At 52.7% G+C, this 15,261-nt stretch overlaps 3 protein-coding genes across 4 annotated transcripts; 1 reads left to right on the forward strand and 2 right to left on the reverse strand.

Annotated features, from left to right (window-relative positions):
- Window positions 1-611: 611 nt before the first annotated feature.
- SMDT1 (single-pass membrane protein with aspartate rich tail 1) lies at window positions 612-3,112 on the reverse strand. The gene is made up of 3 exons (XM_079303689.1): window positions 2,881-3,112; window positions 2,190-2,330; window positions 612-905 (listed from the first exon to the last, which is right to left on the reverse strand). Exons 1-2 carry the CDS (start codon window positions 3,034-3,036, stop codon window positions 2,193-2,195), a joined length of 294 nt encoding a protein of 97 aa, XP_079159815.1. The 5' UTR covers window positions 3,037-3,112; the 3' UTR covers window positions 612-905; window positions 2,190-2,192.
- Window positions 3,113-3,250: 138 nt separating this feature from the next.
- On the reverse strand, window positions 3,251-9,868 carry PHETA2 (PH domain containing endocytic trafficking adaptor 2). Of its 2 annotated transcripts, XR_013773964.1 has the most exons (4): window positions 9,729-9,868; window positions 8,599-8,695; window positions 4,488-8,082; window positions 4,119-4,447 (listed from the first exon to the last, which is right to left on the reverse strand). XR_013773964.1 is itself a non-coding variant. In XM_079303681.1 (3 exons), exon 3 carries the CDS (start codon window positions 8,072-8,074, stop codon window positions 7,256-7,258), a length of 819 nt encoding a protein of 272 aa, XP_079159807.1. In that variant the 5' UTR covers window positions 8,075-8,082; window positions 8,599-8,695; window positions 9,729-9,868; the 3' UTR covers window positions 3,251-7,255. The 2 variants fall into 2 exon arrangements, 1 of the variants encoding a protein (XP_079159807.1); XM_079303681.1 differs by having other exon boundaries at window positions 3,251-8,082.
- A 258-nt stretch (window positions 9,869-10,126) lies between these two features.
- On the forward strand, window positions 10,127-14,978 carry NAGA (alpha-N-acetylgalactosaminidase). Its single transcript, XM_079303662.1, has 8 exons — window positions 10,127-10,404; window positions 10,748-10,922; window positions 11,059-11,236; window positions 11,512-11,606; window positions 12,226-12,387; window positions 12,846-13,043; window positions 13,232-13,375; window positions 13,620-14,978. The coding sequence occupies exons 1-8, from the start codon at window positions 10,229-10,231 to the stop codon at window positions 13,800-13,802; spliced, it is 1,311 nt and encodes a 436-aa protein (XP_079159788.1). The 5' UTR covers window positions 10,127-10,228; the 3' UTR covers window positions 13,803-14,978.
- The last annotated feature ends 283 nt before the right edge of the window (window positions 14,979-15,261 follow it).

The following is a 15,261-nucleotide window of genomic DNA, read 5'->3' on the forward strand; positions in this document are numbered from 1 at the left end:
GTGGTCTGATGTGACTGAAGACACTCTTCCTTTCTCTGCCATAACAGCAGAGAAGATCTTTTAAGTCTACGGTACAAGGACTTAAGTGCAATAGCAAACACTTTTATGAAAAGAGGAGTTGAAGTTCATACAGTGAAGTAAACAAATACTGTTAGGGCTCTTTTGGAAGGAAGCACTGAACTCCCTAGGAAATACTAGATACTTGGAGCCACTGGTCAGAGGTTAAATGCTATAAAACTCATGAGCAAGTTCATTTGCAACTTATCATCCTAAACATTTACCAAAGCCACTCAAAGTTTTAACTCTGTGATAATAACTGTCTTGAATCTTCAGTGAGGTGAAGTTAATGACAGCACCCATTGCATACAGCTGCTAGGTTGATGAACCACAGTGCAATTGTTGATGTGCACTCCATTCTTTAACAGGGCTGTGCTGTGGGGCTGCTGCTTCCCCTAGGATTCTACATGTGCTGTAGATCAGTACTGAGTTACTGAAAGGACTCAAAAGAGAAAAAAAGCATGAGGAGAGCTTTCCTCATGAGATAGAGACAGAAAGGTTAAACAGAAATACTAGGACTCAGGCAAATCATGTATAAAAACAGAGGACCAAAGTTGCACGTGTCAATCTCTTGATCTTTAATTAAGTGTTTCCCATGCTGCTAATTAAAGGCATCCCAAGCAGTCTTTGATGTGGTGAGCATGTGTGTGCAAGGACACAGGACCTATCAAGCACTTCCTTCAATCCTGATCTACAGATTTCCAGCATACAGAGATATGCAGGACACTCACTGGCAAAAGGGGATACAAAGCCCCCTGTCCCCATTGGGAAGGACAAAACACAGGTGACAGATGTTGGAACCATTGCTTTGTCAATGGCTGTCTCCCTTCTGTTCTTCTGTTCCAGGGCTGCAAATAGAAAAACAAGCTGTTACAGATACACTACTGAGCTGCAGTCTGTATCCTCCTCCCAAAACTGCACAAGATAGGGTTTACATAAAGGGAATTGCCAGCAGGTCAGTGCAGTCTTTGCAATCTTTTAAGTCTTGGCTTTTAGCTGCACAGTGCATGCTGGAAAACCCCTGATCAACTGGAATAGATCCACCAAACTGATTATACATCTATATTATTTACAATTACTTCTCTGAAATAGTCTCTTTGTTCTATAAAGGATCAAGTATGCACAAACTCAAATCTTTACACAAGAAAAAGCTAAACAGAATAATAGAAAATGGTAGAAAGTATAGCACAGTGCAGATTAAAGGTGAATCATTTCCATTCTTCCTTTCTGCAGTGAGTCTGAATGGTCCAACTACTCCAGAGATCCAGACAGTTTGTTCTGATGGGTTCTGGAACTCTTAAATTGTTCACCTACTTCAGACAGTATGTGATTCTGCTTTTTTAAAGAGTCATTCTGTGAGTTAGGAGAAGACTTTTAAACAGGTAAACAGGTAGAACAAATTATGGAATCGTTTAGGTTGAAAAAAAACCTTCAAGTTCATTGAGTCCCAGTTGTTAACCTAGTACTGCCAATTCCACAGATAAAGTCCTTAAGTACCTTGTCCACACCTTGTTTAAATACCTGCAGGGTGTGACTCCACCACTTCCCTAAGCAGCCTGCTCCAATGCTGATCAACCCTGAAGAAATGTTTGCTAGTATCCAATCTAAACCTCCCCTAGCACAATCTGAGGCTATTTCCTCTTGTCTTGTTGCTTGTTACTTGGGAAAAGAGACTGAATCCTACTTGGCTACAACCTCCTTGAGCTTTCTTTTCACCAGGCTAAACAGCCCCAGCTCCCTCAGCCATGCCTCATAACTGGTGTGTTTTAGATCTTGTCAGCCGAGTCAAATAAAATGTAGTCAATGATGGTCTATACTGCAGACAACAGAGAGACTTCAGTATTCCTACATCACACATCCAAAGAAGGCCAACAGAGTTGGTTAGGGGTCTGAAGCAGAGATCAGCGTCTGAGAAATGCATGGTGTGGAGGATGCCCAGATACCAGTCTGACCTAGTCTGGTACAAAACAAAAAAGTTCATAGCCAAAGGCATATCCGTGTCCATGTGTTTAACTGCAAGTGCGTCTTTTAAGCTGTTACTGGCTGTATTTCCTTGTCTGAGATTCTCCTCCCTGCCCCAAGCCGAACGGAAAGCACAAATAATGACATTGCTGGTGTAGTTAATGACATACCCTTTAATCATCGTCATCGTCATCCTCTGGGACAAAGATATCATGTTCTTCAAGTAAGGCTGCAAAGTTCTTACTGATCTGAGTACCAACATACAGGAAAGGGATCACGACGCTGAACACTCTGAGAAGTCCGAAGGGCGTCTGCAAGGAGTCGATTGTAAAAAGTGGATCTTTACATTCAAGCAAGTCGCATTTTGGCTGAACCGGCGCACTCCCGGCTCCACAGGCGCGGGGAGGGCCCGGGAAGGGGCCCGAAGAACCATCTGCGTCCCTAGTGCCACCCCTCCGGTCACCGCACTGCGCTTTATTGTAGCATTTTAGCGTTACAAACAGTCCCGCACCAGCGAGCGGGGAGTCCGGGCAGAACACACCCGTGGCTTAGGAAGGGGGAGGCGGTTGCCGGTGCCAAAGGAAGGGGCGTAGGCGGGTGTTGATGTCCCCCTTACGCCGCAGCGCTGCCTCGCTGGGGGGGACGCGGGGAACACGGGCCCGGTGAGTCCCGCAAGCTCCGTGGGCCGCTCCGTCTCCTCCCGCTACCGAGCGCTTCCGCATCCCTGCCCGCAACCCCCCGCTCATTGGTCCCAAGCACTGCCACTCACCCCAGCGCCCCGCCCACAGCAGCTGTGCCCGCACCCATTGGCTGCTGCTGCCTCCCGTTGTTGCAGCCCCCGCCCGCTCGCCCCTCACTCACCTTAACCGGCTTGGGCAAAATGGCGCCGCTGCGGGTGACGGTGGCGCTCCGGGAGGGCACCAGCGGCACGGCCGGTGCCCGGCCCGGCCCGGCCCAGCTCGCACGCCCCGAGCGAGCCACGGTCACCGCCAGGAGCCGCCCGGCTGCCGCTGCCATCGTCCCGCCTGCCCCGAGCCGCAGCCGAGCCCGGACGTCACCTGTGATATCGCGAGGCTTGTCGGGAGGCGGCGAGACTGGCGCTGCGCATGCGCGGGGCGGGGCCGCGCCTCCCGGTGCGTGGGGGCGCTTTCCGGTGCCCCGGAGGGACGGGGCCGGGGCCAACCGGGCCCTGCGAATACGCCCGGGGGGCTTCCATTGGCAGCGCACGGACTACAAACCAAACCGCTTTATTCGGCTTCGCTGCATAAAATACAAACTCTAAACAATGTAATGAGATGCGTAATACAAATTCCGCGTGTAAAACAAACTCTAAGCAATGTAATGCAATGGATAACACAAGTTCCGCGTGTAAAACAAAGGCGCATGCAAAACCGCCTCCTAAAAACAGGAACACGTCCTACCTAAAACAAGCACTTGGAAAGGCAGGAGCCGCTCGTAGTGTTTTGTGCGGAGAGAACACAATTGTGCTGCTGCTGCTGCTGAAAGATGCTCCCGTGCATTTATTTCAGTCGGGACTTTTTTCAGCTTCTCTGCAAAGGCAGCCGAGAGAGGTAAATAGAGGGTGGCTCCCCCGGGCACTGTTAGTGCAGTAGCTACTGTAACACAAAATGTGTGATCTTGGTCATGATTGTCCACCACATGGCTAAGAGTGGCACAGGTAAAGCCTTCAGGTTGCTCTTCACCTGGACTCAGTGAAAAACAGCACAGTTTTACAAAAAGGGAAAAAAAACCAACCAAACAAACAAACAAAAAAACAACAAAAAAAAAAAACCACCCCAAAAAAGGTGCAGAAATTATCTATCACAGGCTCAAATGTGAAATGCCAGCCTCAGAAAAATATAAGGATATAATCAAGTATTTTAGCAGGATTGAGAGCCCTTCTCAGCATAGCACACGAAGGCCATGTCAGAATTGCCCTTCCTCTTTCAATTTCCTTTACATTTTAGCACTTTTCTCTCATTGCTTGTTCACTAAAGAAAACTCTTAGGAAAGGATCTTACTTCAGTACTTCAAGAAAAGTACCCACTGAGCTTCAGTGTTCAACTCCCCCTTTGCCAAGGAACCTGTTTGGATAGACATTCTCTTTTTTATAAATAAAAAGGGGAAGTGGAGGCAGGAGGTGAAACAGTCCAAACCTGAACGACTGGAGAAAACCCCTGGGTGACAATCAGTCTTACTTTGCTGCCAGGGACCGTGTGCAGTGAAAACTCCCTGACTTTCCTGTAACAATCTCTGCCTGCAGAAAGAGAGACAGGCTGCTGCAGCTGAATGTTCAACCTCAGGAAGCTGAAATCCCCATCTCCTGCCTGGGGCTGTTTCAAAGGCACTGCCACACAACCAATTCAGCCGAGCTGGCTCGATAGCCTCCATCTCTGAGGAGGCAGAGCAGCACTCAGCTGCTTCCTGCCTTATGAAGCAAGTGGCAGTGGTGGTTAAAAAACCTGTACTCCCATACAAATTTGGGCATGGCAACCCTGTTACAGGAGTGGGATGGTGAGAAAATCCTGATCAAGCACATCCAAATCATGCAGTGCTTTGGAGACCTAGCAAAGGCTCAGGCACGGATGGCTGGGCTGAGCATAAATGTGGATCAGGACTCAGCCATTTTCTTGTCAGCACTGCAGAATAAAACCAAAATTGCAGAGAAAATGACTCCAAAGGCGATCAGATGGAAAGCAGAGCGCAGTGCCTCATTTGCAGGATTGGGGATTTAGTTAGGATATGTGCAAGGTAGGTAGGTAGCGTGGAAATCGTGCCCTTTGAATGGGACAGATTAAAGCATTAAATATAAGCTCTTTAGTAGTGTTGTGAGCACAATCCTGGCTTATTAAAACAAACTAAGCTTCTTAAAAGTGAAACTGTCCTAAAATGAATAATACTGTCTCAGTTTCAGTTCTGACAGAACTGGCTTTGTTAATTTATTTTCCCTTCAAGTCACTCCCAATTGTTGGGCCTCATGTAGGAACTGCCACTACATTTTGATTTGTTTTGGAAGTTGATTTGTTTTGGAAGTCTTTACTGTCAATTTGCCTTATGTTAATGTGAGAATCAGGAATATTGCCTCTGTATTATATTTTAAAAAAAATAACCAAAGGAAAATATTTGATAAATTTGACCTAGGTCCCAAAACACTCATGCTCAGAGCAAGGAGGCACTGGGTACTGCAATCCCCTGATGCTGCTGCCCTGGCATGGGAAAGGGGACACATTTACAGCCAGGAAAGCTGCAATACTGAACTCTTCAAGCAGCAGGGCAGGCCCCTATGTCCAACCAGCTGAGCTGCTGATGAAGCCAGAGCCTTGCCCCATGTCCACCTGCTCCTGATTTTTCTGAACTTATTTCACAAAAGCAGAACAAAAATAATCCTCCCGAACTTGAAGACCCTTACTGTGAAGTAACACAACCAGGAAATGGAGAGGACTGGATTGCATTACTCTCAAGTGAAGGTTACATTCTCACTGCCCAAAGTCATTTGCAAGATCTAATTTAAGATCTGATTTCCTCTAATATACCATTGAGCCATAATTAGGCAGGAAGCTGGAAGCTCATCATCTTAAACTACCAGAGACATATTTTAGAAGGTACCAAGAGTTAATAGAAATTTGATTTCTGCCTTGGCTATCTCTACAGGCTATTGCAAAGTAGGAAGCCAAGTATGTTTAAGTCCAGAAAGGTTCCAGCCTGTCAGGACCTGAAATGGGATTTTGCTCTCCTAGAAAAGCTCTTTAACAAAACAGGACAATAAAAACAGGTTTTATGTTTTTAGATGGGAAGCATGCAACTAGATAAGGGATATTTTTAAACCGCATCCCAAGGGTGTTCTAGTCCCTGGACTTGGTACCCACCTACTCGTACCGTGTGCCTTGTGGCCAAGGTTTCTGACCTATTGATGGCCAAGTCTCTTTCCATAGTGAGGTGACAGGCATGTCCTCCCTGCAGCCCTCCCAGCCCGCTGGGAGGATGGGATGTGCTGCAGAGATCAGTCAAGCAATGCTGACATGAAATCAGAGGAAGTGCCAACAGGCCAGGTACAGGCTTGGTAGAAGGCAGTGATATGGCTTTGACACAGAAGCAAGCCCAGACACTGACAACACCCATAACTCACTCCCACACCTTCACTTCTCCTGCTGAGACCAGCCCTCTCTCCCTCCCCACTCCTTCAAAGCCTCTCCTCCAAATGTGCAGCACTGCCAGGAGCTGGGCAGAGTCACAGCACTCAGAGGCCCTGCAGGAGTGTGGCTCTGCACACCCTCTTGGGAAAGCAGCCCGATGAGCTGGCTGAGCCCCACATGGCACTTTGCAGGGGCTGTGGCCTAAGCAAAGGCTGAGGAATTTACTCCTGCCCAGGCAAACAGGCTTTAGCATCCCTGTTCAGGAACAGGGAAACCATGAGCCAGTGATATTAGCAGGTTTGGTTACCACTTGACAGAGTCCAGATCAGCCCTGGGGAGCTCCTGGTATCCTTGCCGTGGCTTCAGGCCAAGCTCCCTGTCTCCATCTCAGACTTGCTGCTGAGTATGAGCACACAAAGAGATAGTTGCAAGACCATGATATCCACATCCTGAAGGATTTAGCTGAAAGAAGGATTAGTAGATTAAAGTAAAAAAAACAATGCAAATGCCCCAGCTGCTGGGCCAGCAACAGCTGCAGTGGCTTGCATGTCCTGTAGTGAGAAAGGCACAAGGCTGGAGGCATATGCCAGGGCCAGTGACCTGTCAGAGGCACTTCGTAAGAGCCCAACCTTATCCGCTGCAGAACAAAGGCAGAAGGACTTTGGTACAAGACCACAGAAAGTAATAAACACTGACAAAAAGCAAAATTCCACGCTGAGAAACAAAACTAAACAAAAAATGTGGTGAAGAGGGGTAGGGGATGAAATGCCCAGAGCATCCACCATGTCAAGACAGCAAGTGGCCAAGCCTGCCCATTGACTGAGGTTCATTGCATATGTGCTGATTTGGGCAGCTCCTATTTCCAGCAGAGAGAGTTTAAATAAATGTGGCTCCACTGGTGTTACACAGTCTCCAGCTGTCTAAAGCCTCATGGAAATTAAATTTGAGGTTTAGAGATTTGAGTCCCTCCCAAGTGAAGCATACACACACTGCACACTCAGCCACTCCTGAGGGCAGGGGGAAGCAGAGTCCCTCACTTCACTCTTCCTGCAGGACAGGCAGCCGGGCACAGCTGGCCAGTGACTTGTGTCCTGTGCCCCCAGTCAATGGTGTCCCCTCTTCTGCCTCTCCTGCCACTCCCGTCTCAGCACTGCAATCTCCTGCCCGTACCAGTTGTGCAGCTTGGAGAAGCAGATCGTTTCTGGTGACACTGGGCTCTCCAGCATGGCTGGTGGGAGGCCAGGTGCTGAGGATCCTGTGGCACTGCCGGTGGCCGAGCGCCGGCGTGGAGGCAGGGGCGGGGGCTTCGTTTGCCCCCCATCATGGTCATTGCAGGAGGCCCCAATGGTGACACAACCACCACTACTCCACGTGGAGTAGCCATTCTCCAGGGTGGTGGGCTTCTCCTGGAGAGGCTGCAAGGCAGGGTTGGAGAGATGCCTCTTCCTGCCTGAGGAGGAAGATGAGGACCTCTGTGGAGACTTACGGCAAGCGGCCAAGCTCTTGCAGGCCTCCTCCAGCTGCTTCTCCAGCTCCCTCACCACCAGTCGCATGTAGTCGAAGCTGGCCCGCGAGAGCGCCTTCACCCAGGCCTCCATGGCAGCCTGCCCGTCGGCCACCAGCACGTAAGCCCTGGCACCGGCGTCATCGAAGCGGATGGCGAAGGCAAACTCCTCGGCGGCCTCACACAGCTCCACGGTGCAGCCCTCCAGCACCACCAGCCCCACGGGCTCCCGGCTCTCCCGCTCCTCGAAGTAGAAGAGGAGGTTGCCCTTGAGGACGAACCAGCGGCGCTGGTAGGAGGTGCCGTGGTGGTGGCCATGGTGGTGGTGCCGCTCCACGCGCTTGCGCAGGAAGCCGGCGTGGTCGGCGGGCGAGTTGCAGGTGGCGTAGTGGGCCACGCTGCGCTCGTTCAGCTTCATCGCCCCCCCTAGGAGCAGAGGAGGAGAGGGGGAAGAGGTTGGCTTGGTGTGAGGAGCGTGTCACTGGCCCCACCACAAGCGGCCTGATCCTGCTCCCAGTGAAAAGCAGCCCCAACTCCAGCAGGCACTGATACAGGACAGTGTCTAACCCAGCAGTACCCCACAAAGGGCAGGCTGGTTCCTCATTACTGCAAAGAGGAGGTCACTGCCAGAGCCTCACCACCCAGACACCTGCCTTCCCTGGAATGCCAACACTGCTGTTTCATTTCTTATTCCACAAGTGACCTACTTTGCTGGTTTTTAATGGGGCACACCAAAGAAATTTGCTTCTGTCTGCGAGGCACTCATTTTGCCCTCTATTAAAAGGCAGGATAAAGAGAGTGTTTCAGACCCAAGGGCTCTGGAACTTACACTTCTGCCCCCTTTCCCTACTCCCTGTCTCCATGCAGGACCACCCACCCCTCCTGGCAGCAGAACTCCCAGCTCCAGCAGGTTCACCAGCAGCAGGGTGCAAGGTGCCATACCAGCTGTGCAGGTCAGACTGCAAACCCCTGCTGTCTTCCTTGGCCAGGCTGCTCCCTAGCCGAGCGTGTCCAAGGCTTCAGTGTGATGAGCACCATCCTTTGTTAGAGGAAAAGGATGAAGAAGAAGGAGTTACTGACCAGAACAGTCTGGGACTGACAGAGCTAAGAGCTGTGTCCCTCCCACCCCAGAAATTCCGGGTCCTCAGTGCAGGCAAGCTGCATTGGAAACTGGGATAGCAAAACTAGGGGAACACAAGCTCTCTCCAAAGCCTGCGCCCCATCCCAGCTCAGGTCAGTGCTCCTGTTGGTTTGTTTTCCGGCTCCTGGGTTTGTTTTGGGTTAATTAAAAGAAAAAAAAGAAATATTTTATAAAAGTTGTCACTTCCCCATTTGTGGCAGGCAACTCGGCAAATCAAGAAGGACAGAGCCTTGAAGGACAGAGCTAGCCCAGCCTTTGTGGATTGTTCAACTGCAAAAGGATTTCCAACCGCTAGAACTCCACACATAGAAATATGCAGAAAACAAACCACAGCCACCACTCCCAGGGCAGATTTTGGCGCCAGGAGCTCCCCACTGCTGAGCAACATCCAAAATCCCTCCCGGAGCCCCCGTCTCCCTTCAGGGTTTGTGGGGCACGGCTGAGGACATGGGGGCGCGGACCCCAGTTGGAAAACGCCCAAGCCCCCGATCAGACACAAGGAAGGGCTGTTCCCTGAAGGTGCTCTGCCCTGGGGAGCTTCCAGCCTGGCACACTCAGGCTGCGGACAGCCGGGGCGGCCCTGACGCGAGGGGGCTGCGGGGCTCCCACGTGTGCCGTGCTGGCCTCTGTGTCTTTATGAGCGGGCGCATACCAGTGCAAAGGGGCTGCGTGTCTTTATATGTGTGCGTGTGTGTGTGTGTGTGTGTGTGTGTGTGTGTGTGTGTGTGTGTGCGTGTGTGTGTGTGCGTGTGTGTGTGTGTGTGTGTGTGTGTGTGTGTGTGTTCGCCCTCCGGCGTGTTCGCCCGCCGTGAGCCTGCGACCCCCGCGGCCGCTCCCGCCCCGCCGCCGCCCTGCCCCGGCCCGGCCCCCGGCCCCTGCCCAGCGCCCCCCCTGCGGCGGCGGGACCCCGGCCCGGCCCAGCCCGGCTCACCTCGGGCCGCTGCTGCTCGGCGGTGCGGGGCAGCCCGGCCCTGCCGCGGCCGGGCGGGGAAGGCTCCTGCGGCCCCGGGGCCGTCCCGCCGCGCCGGCAGCGCCGCCCCGCCGGGGCTGGGGGAGCGGGGGGGCCGGGACACCGCAGCCAGAGCGGAGCCGCGTCCTCCCGCGCCTCTCCGCTCCGCCCGACACCTGGGGGCGACCTAAACCCCCCTCCCCAGGCAGGGGGGCGGCGGTGACAGTGGCAGCAATGGGGTGCAGCTGCAAAGGGGTGCAGTACGGGCTGGGCGCGGTGCTGATGGGTACCAGCTCTGGGGCGCAGCAGCAGTGGGGTGCGATGCTGACAGGCTGCAGCGGGGGCAGCGGTATTATTGGGGTGGCACGGCTCTGGGGCGCGGTGCGGCGGGGCTCGGGAGGCGTGGGCGGCCGGTCAGGTGATGCGGCCGGCATCATGTGAGCGGGGCCGGGCCGGGAGAGCCGCTCTGTGCCCCGGCAGCGATGGGGACGGTGCTGCCGAGCGGCCTGGCTCTTGCCCTGGCTCTGGCTCTGGGGCTGGCGCTGCCCTCCCTGGCCCTGGAGAATGGGCTGGCGCGCACTCCCCCCATGGGATGGATGTCCTGGGAGAGGTTCCGCTGCGATGTGGACTGCCAGGCGGATCCTCGCAACTGCATCAGGTCAGCGGATGGGGCTCCGTCCGGCCGAAGTTCGGGCCCGGGGTGGCTCTGGCGCTGTCTGCGTTCCTGGGACTCCGGGGTGGATGGTGCATGGGAGGCGGGATGCTCAGACGCCCCGGTGCTGAAGCATGTGGCCAGGCTTTTCAGGCACTCGGGGAAACGCTTCCTCCTCGGTGAGATCAATAAACACAAACAGGGTTTAAATGGGAGCGCTAGAGACCCTCCTATGGCTCGGACCAGCCTTGCAGAACCCCCAGTTAATCCCCAGATCCCTCTGCCTGCCTCACCTGGCGAGGCACAGGGTCGCAGAGTCCCAGCCTGCCGTGTGTCCCTCAATCCACAGTGAGCAGCTCTTCATGGAGATGGCAGACCGGCTGGCAGAGGATGGCTGGAGGGAGCTGGGCTATGAGTACATCAACATTGATGACTGCTGGTCTGCCAAGCAGCGGGACGCGGCCGGGCAGCTGGCTCCCGACCCCAAGAGATTTCCCAGTGGAATTAAGGCTCTGGCTGACTATGTGAGTGCCTCCTGGGGGCCATTGGGGATCTCTGTGCCGGTATGATGGGAGAGCTGGGAAGGAACAGAGGACCCTGGTGCCTGGCAGACACCTTGGATTCCTTCATTTGCTCCTTGCAGCTCTGCTCTCTTCACAGGTCCATGCCAGGGGCTTGAAGCTGGGCATTTATGCTGACCTGGGCATCTTCACCTGTGGGGGCTACCCAGGCACCATGTTAGAACATGTGAAGCAGGATGCTCAGACCTTTGCAGCTTGGGGTGTGGACATGCTGAAGCTGGATGGGTGCTACTCGTCTGCAGAGGAGCAGGCAAAAGGTAAAAGTCCACCAGCCTCTGGCATTCCTCCCCTGCTGCTTGGGTTGGGCAGCTGATCCTCTGCAGCAGCACTCAGCCAGCCAGTTCAGCCAGTGCCTCCTATTGCAGCTGTTATGAAAAGAGGCAGGAGTTTGTGTGCCCTGGAGCTGGTGTAAGGAAGGAAGCCAAGCTAGCATGGTATTCCCCTTGCTGGGTGGGCTGGGACAAAGGATGCTACTGGGACAGGGGCTGCTGCCAGCCACCCCCTTCACTGGTTGTCATCTTTTCTCTCTAAGGATACCCAGAAATGGCGAGGGCCTTGAATGCCACAGGCCGCCCTATTGTCTACTCCTGCAGCTGGCCTGCATATCAGGGGGGTCTTCCCCCCAAGGTAAGGGTTTTCCCATCTGTTGGTGAGTTCCCTTGTCCCCTGTGCCCTGGAGGAACTCTTGCTGGAGCACCAGGAGCAGAGTGTTACACCCCACTAACTTTTCCACCCCTGGATGATGGTGCTGGTCCCCAGAGGGAATGTGTCCTTCCTGCTAGCATCTGGGGACACTTGGGGGTCCCAATATAGCTAGCAATAGGAGTTTGTGGGAAGAAGGCTCTGGGGTGTATGTTCTCCACCCTACTCAAATGGTATGGTGTTGGTCCTGACAGTCTCCTTGTGAGACAATCCCGTCTGGTTTCAGTGCTTGAAATAGGATAATGTTCCTAGTATATGCTTCTTGAGAATTAGTTGCACCCACATATTTCCTCTTTCACTTATTGAGTCAGTCCTGAGCTGCTCTCATTCTTGTAGCTGATGGGTTATATTTCCCCATGGCCTCTATGGTTGTTTTGCCAGACATCATCTCATACTGGGGTGTACCCAAACATAGTGGAATATGACTATATGATCTTGCTATATGATCTTGCCTCCTCGCCATTCTCCAGATTCCTCTGCCTTTCACACCTTGCAGAACAGTTCTTTTTTTTCCTCTCCTGCCTGACACTGTTCTCCCTGTCAGGTGAACTACACCATCCTGGCAGAGATCTGCAACCTGTGGCGTAACTATGATGACATCCAGGACTCCTGGGACAGTGTGCTTTCCATCGTGGACTGGTTCTTCACCAACCAGGACGTGCTGCAGCCAGCAGCTGGCCCCGGGCACTGGAACGACCCGGACATGGTGCGGATGGGTGGTGGGTGCTTTGACCCTGTCTGGGGATGAGGATCTCCAGGGATCCCCTTCTAGGGGTAGGGCAAAGGAAAAGCTCCAGGAGCAGGAGCCCTGTTGCTGCAGAGGCAAAGCTGGTATTTCCCTTGGTTAAGCTGTGGGAAAAACCCGTGGTTGCAATGAACCTTTCACCACTTGAGTTTACCTGTCAAGTTCTCTAGGTGTTCTTGTCCTTTCCTGCACAGCCTGAGGGCAAATAGTGGTGAAACAAAGGGTGTTAATGAGTGCATTTGAATGAGATATCCCAGTGGCTGTGGCAGCAATGGTGGACTACTTAAGGGGAAGCAAAAGTGTGTGTGGTTTCTCTTGTGCATTCCCTCCCCGAAGGAAACAGCATCACCACAGGTGACAAGCAGACAAGTTTCTAACCTTTTTCTGCTTCTTCCATCTTTTCACCATCTCCCTTCCAGCTCATCATTGGAAACTTTGGCCTTAGCTACGAGCAGTCACGCTCCCAAATGGCTTTGTGGACAGTGATGGCAGCTCCACTTCTCATGTCCACGGATCTCCGCACCATCTCCCCCAGTGCCAAGGAGATCCTGCAGAACCGCCTGATGATCCAGATCAACCAGGACCCCCTGGGAATCCAGGGGCGCAGGATTGTCAAGGTTAGGGGGAAAACAGATGCATTTGGGAGAGCAGAGCATCAAACGGATGGGAGGGAGAGGGAAGTGATGCATAGAAACAGGAGAGCTGTGGGAGCTGTGGGCCTGCTGGTGTAGCAGCCCCACAGGGCAAAGTCAGAAGTTACACTGCTCCTAGCAACTCTGCCTCACCCACCTATCCCCACCTCTAGGAGAAATCCCACATCGAGGTGTTTCTGCGCCCACTGTCCCAGGCTGCCAGTGCCCTTGTGTTCTTCAGCCGGAGAGCAGACATGCCCTTCCGCTACACCACCAGCCTGGCTAAGCTCCACTTCCCTGAGGATGCTGTCTATGAGGTGAGCCCCACTGACACCCTGCACAGCAGGCACATGGATCCCCCTCCTCCCAGATCTCTATGCATTTTGGGGGAGTGAGAGGGAGCACTCTCACTCCATGGCTCTGGGATGAAGGCGCAGCTGCCCACTGGATCACTCTTCTGTTTCCCACTGCTGTGCCCTGTCCTGCTACATGTCAGTGACCACAGCTGGAGCCCAAGATGAGAGGTCTGGAATTGCTGGTAGCTCCATCTCTCTCTTTCAGGTACAAGACGTGTATGCTGGGAAGATCGTCGGGGCCTTAAAGACAGCAGACAACTTCACAGTGGTCATTAACCCCTCAGGGGTGGTGATGTGGTATCTCCGTCCCGTGGCAATCCCACTGCAACTCTGGCATGCTGTCAGACAGCAAGCCCCTGGCAAGGGTTTCCACCCAGCCCTTCTGTGACAGGGCCCTGTGGATGGGGTGTGGACCAGTGCCAGGGTGAGCTGTGAGCCCCCAGGGCACGTGGCTCTTCACTGCACAAGTGCCTTTTGCTGGTGAGCCCAGCAATGCTGGGCAGTGACCAACCCCTGGTACCAGCTCGATGATGCCTGCTCCATCTCTGTGAATCAGGAATTCTTGTTGCCCACTGCCTAAGGGTATGCAGAGCATAGTGCCCTGGTGATTGCAAAGCCTTTTGAGATCCTCCTGTGGAAGATGCCACACAAGTAGAGTCCAGCCACTACTGGAGTTTGTCAGCTCTGACACCTGAGAATTTCATTGCTTTGAGCTGGGTACTACTGGCTGCTGCTGCACTACACCTGTAGAAAGGCTTTAGGTGCTTTAATATCTCCTAGGGTTGTGACATCCCCTTTTCCTTTTTCCCCTCAGCCTCACTCTCCAAGTGTGTGATGGTGTTAACCTCAAGGATCAGAATTGGTCACCTTCTTCCTTTTGCTGTAATCAGCTTGGCTTAGAGTCACCAGGGCTGCATCTTTCCCACGTATCCCCACCAGGACCAAGAGCTCTTGGAGGCATGATGGTCCTGTGCAGTGAGGCTTTGCTTGCACATGATCCTAGAGGCCAGCACTACTGCACCCTAGTGTGCGTGCTAGCATTGTATTAAAGCCACTCTGGTAGAAGTTTACAGCAGAGCAGAGCTAAAATCTCCATGAGCCATACTCAAAGAGCTGTGCTGTGGTACACACCAAAAACTGCAGAGCCATAGCTCACTGTGTAGGAGTGCTGCCAGGAAGATGCTGATACTCAGTTCATGTGATCTTTTGGGTTGGGAATTGATCACAGGTGCCTCTAAGCTTAAAGTTGCATCCTTCTTTCTCTAGAAGGAAATTTCTGCTAAAAGGAGGATCAGATCCTACTCCAGCAGGCTGAAAACTTGGGGTTTCTCAGGGAAAGGCTTCTTCTCCCAGGGGCGCCCTTGCATCCACAGCTCTATCCTGTGGAGAAGCCTGCACTAATAAACTGGAAGTGTCAGCATACTCTAAAGCCTTCAACTGCTTCACCTCCATACAGCAGACAACCTATGGAAGAGTTCTAGGTGACACAAGATTAAGCCTGAGACTGGGGAAATACTACATTTTAGATTAAGGAAAAAAAAAATAAAATCTCTATTTCTATACAGCTGTGAGAGGGTTCCTGGTCATCTGTTCATTCTGGTTCCTGAAAGTTCACATGGTTGATTCTGGCCCCTTCCAGAAACTTTCTCTGGGGTGCAGGATCAAGATACTGAACACAATACTTGCAGTTCTAATAAGGAAGGACTTGCTAACAAAACAAGGAGCTGGCTTTGTTCTTGGGGAGTGATTGAGGCAAACTAAATGAAATAAAGGGAAGTAGACTCTGTCTCCTATGTTGCTAGCTATAGCTGCTTGGTTAATGTAGGATTACAGGGCAGTTACCTCAA

The sequence above is a fragment of the Erithacus rubecula genome (assembly GCF_903797595.1).
Source record: "Erithacus rubecula genome assembly, chromosome: 4".
Taxonomy (NCBI): domain Eukaryota; kingdom Metazoa; phylum Chordata; class Aves; order Passeriformes; family Muscicapidae; genus Erithacus; species Erithacus rubecula.

Coding starts and splice junctions, on each gene's coding strand:
- NAGA (XM_079303662.1), top strand. CDS start 10,229: ATGGGGACGGTGCTGCCGAGCGGCCTGGCTCTTGCCCTGGCTCTGGCT. Junction 11,237..11,511: donor TGCAGAGGAGCAGGCAAAAG/GTAAAAGTCCAC, acceptor TTTCTCTCTAAG/GATACCCAGAAATGGCGAGG. Junction 13,044..13,231: donor AGGGGCGCAGGATTGTCAAG/GTTAGGGGGAAA, acceptor CCCCACCTCTAG/GAGAAATCCCACATCGAGGT.
- SMDT1 (XM_079303689.1), bottom strand. CDS start 3,036: ATGGCAGCGGCAGCCGGGCGGCTCCTGGCGGTGACCGTGGCTCGCTCG. Junction 2,331..2,880: donor TTTTGCCCAAGCCGGTTAAG/GTGAGTGAGGGG, acceptor GACTCCTTGCAG/ACGCCCTTCGGACTTCTCAG.
- PHETA2 (XM_079303681.1), bottom strand. CDS start 8,074: ATGAAGCTGAACGAGCGCAGCGTGGCCCACTACGCCACCTGCAACTCG.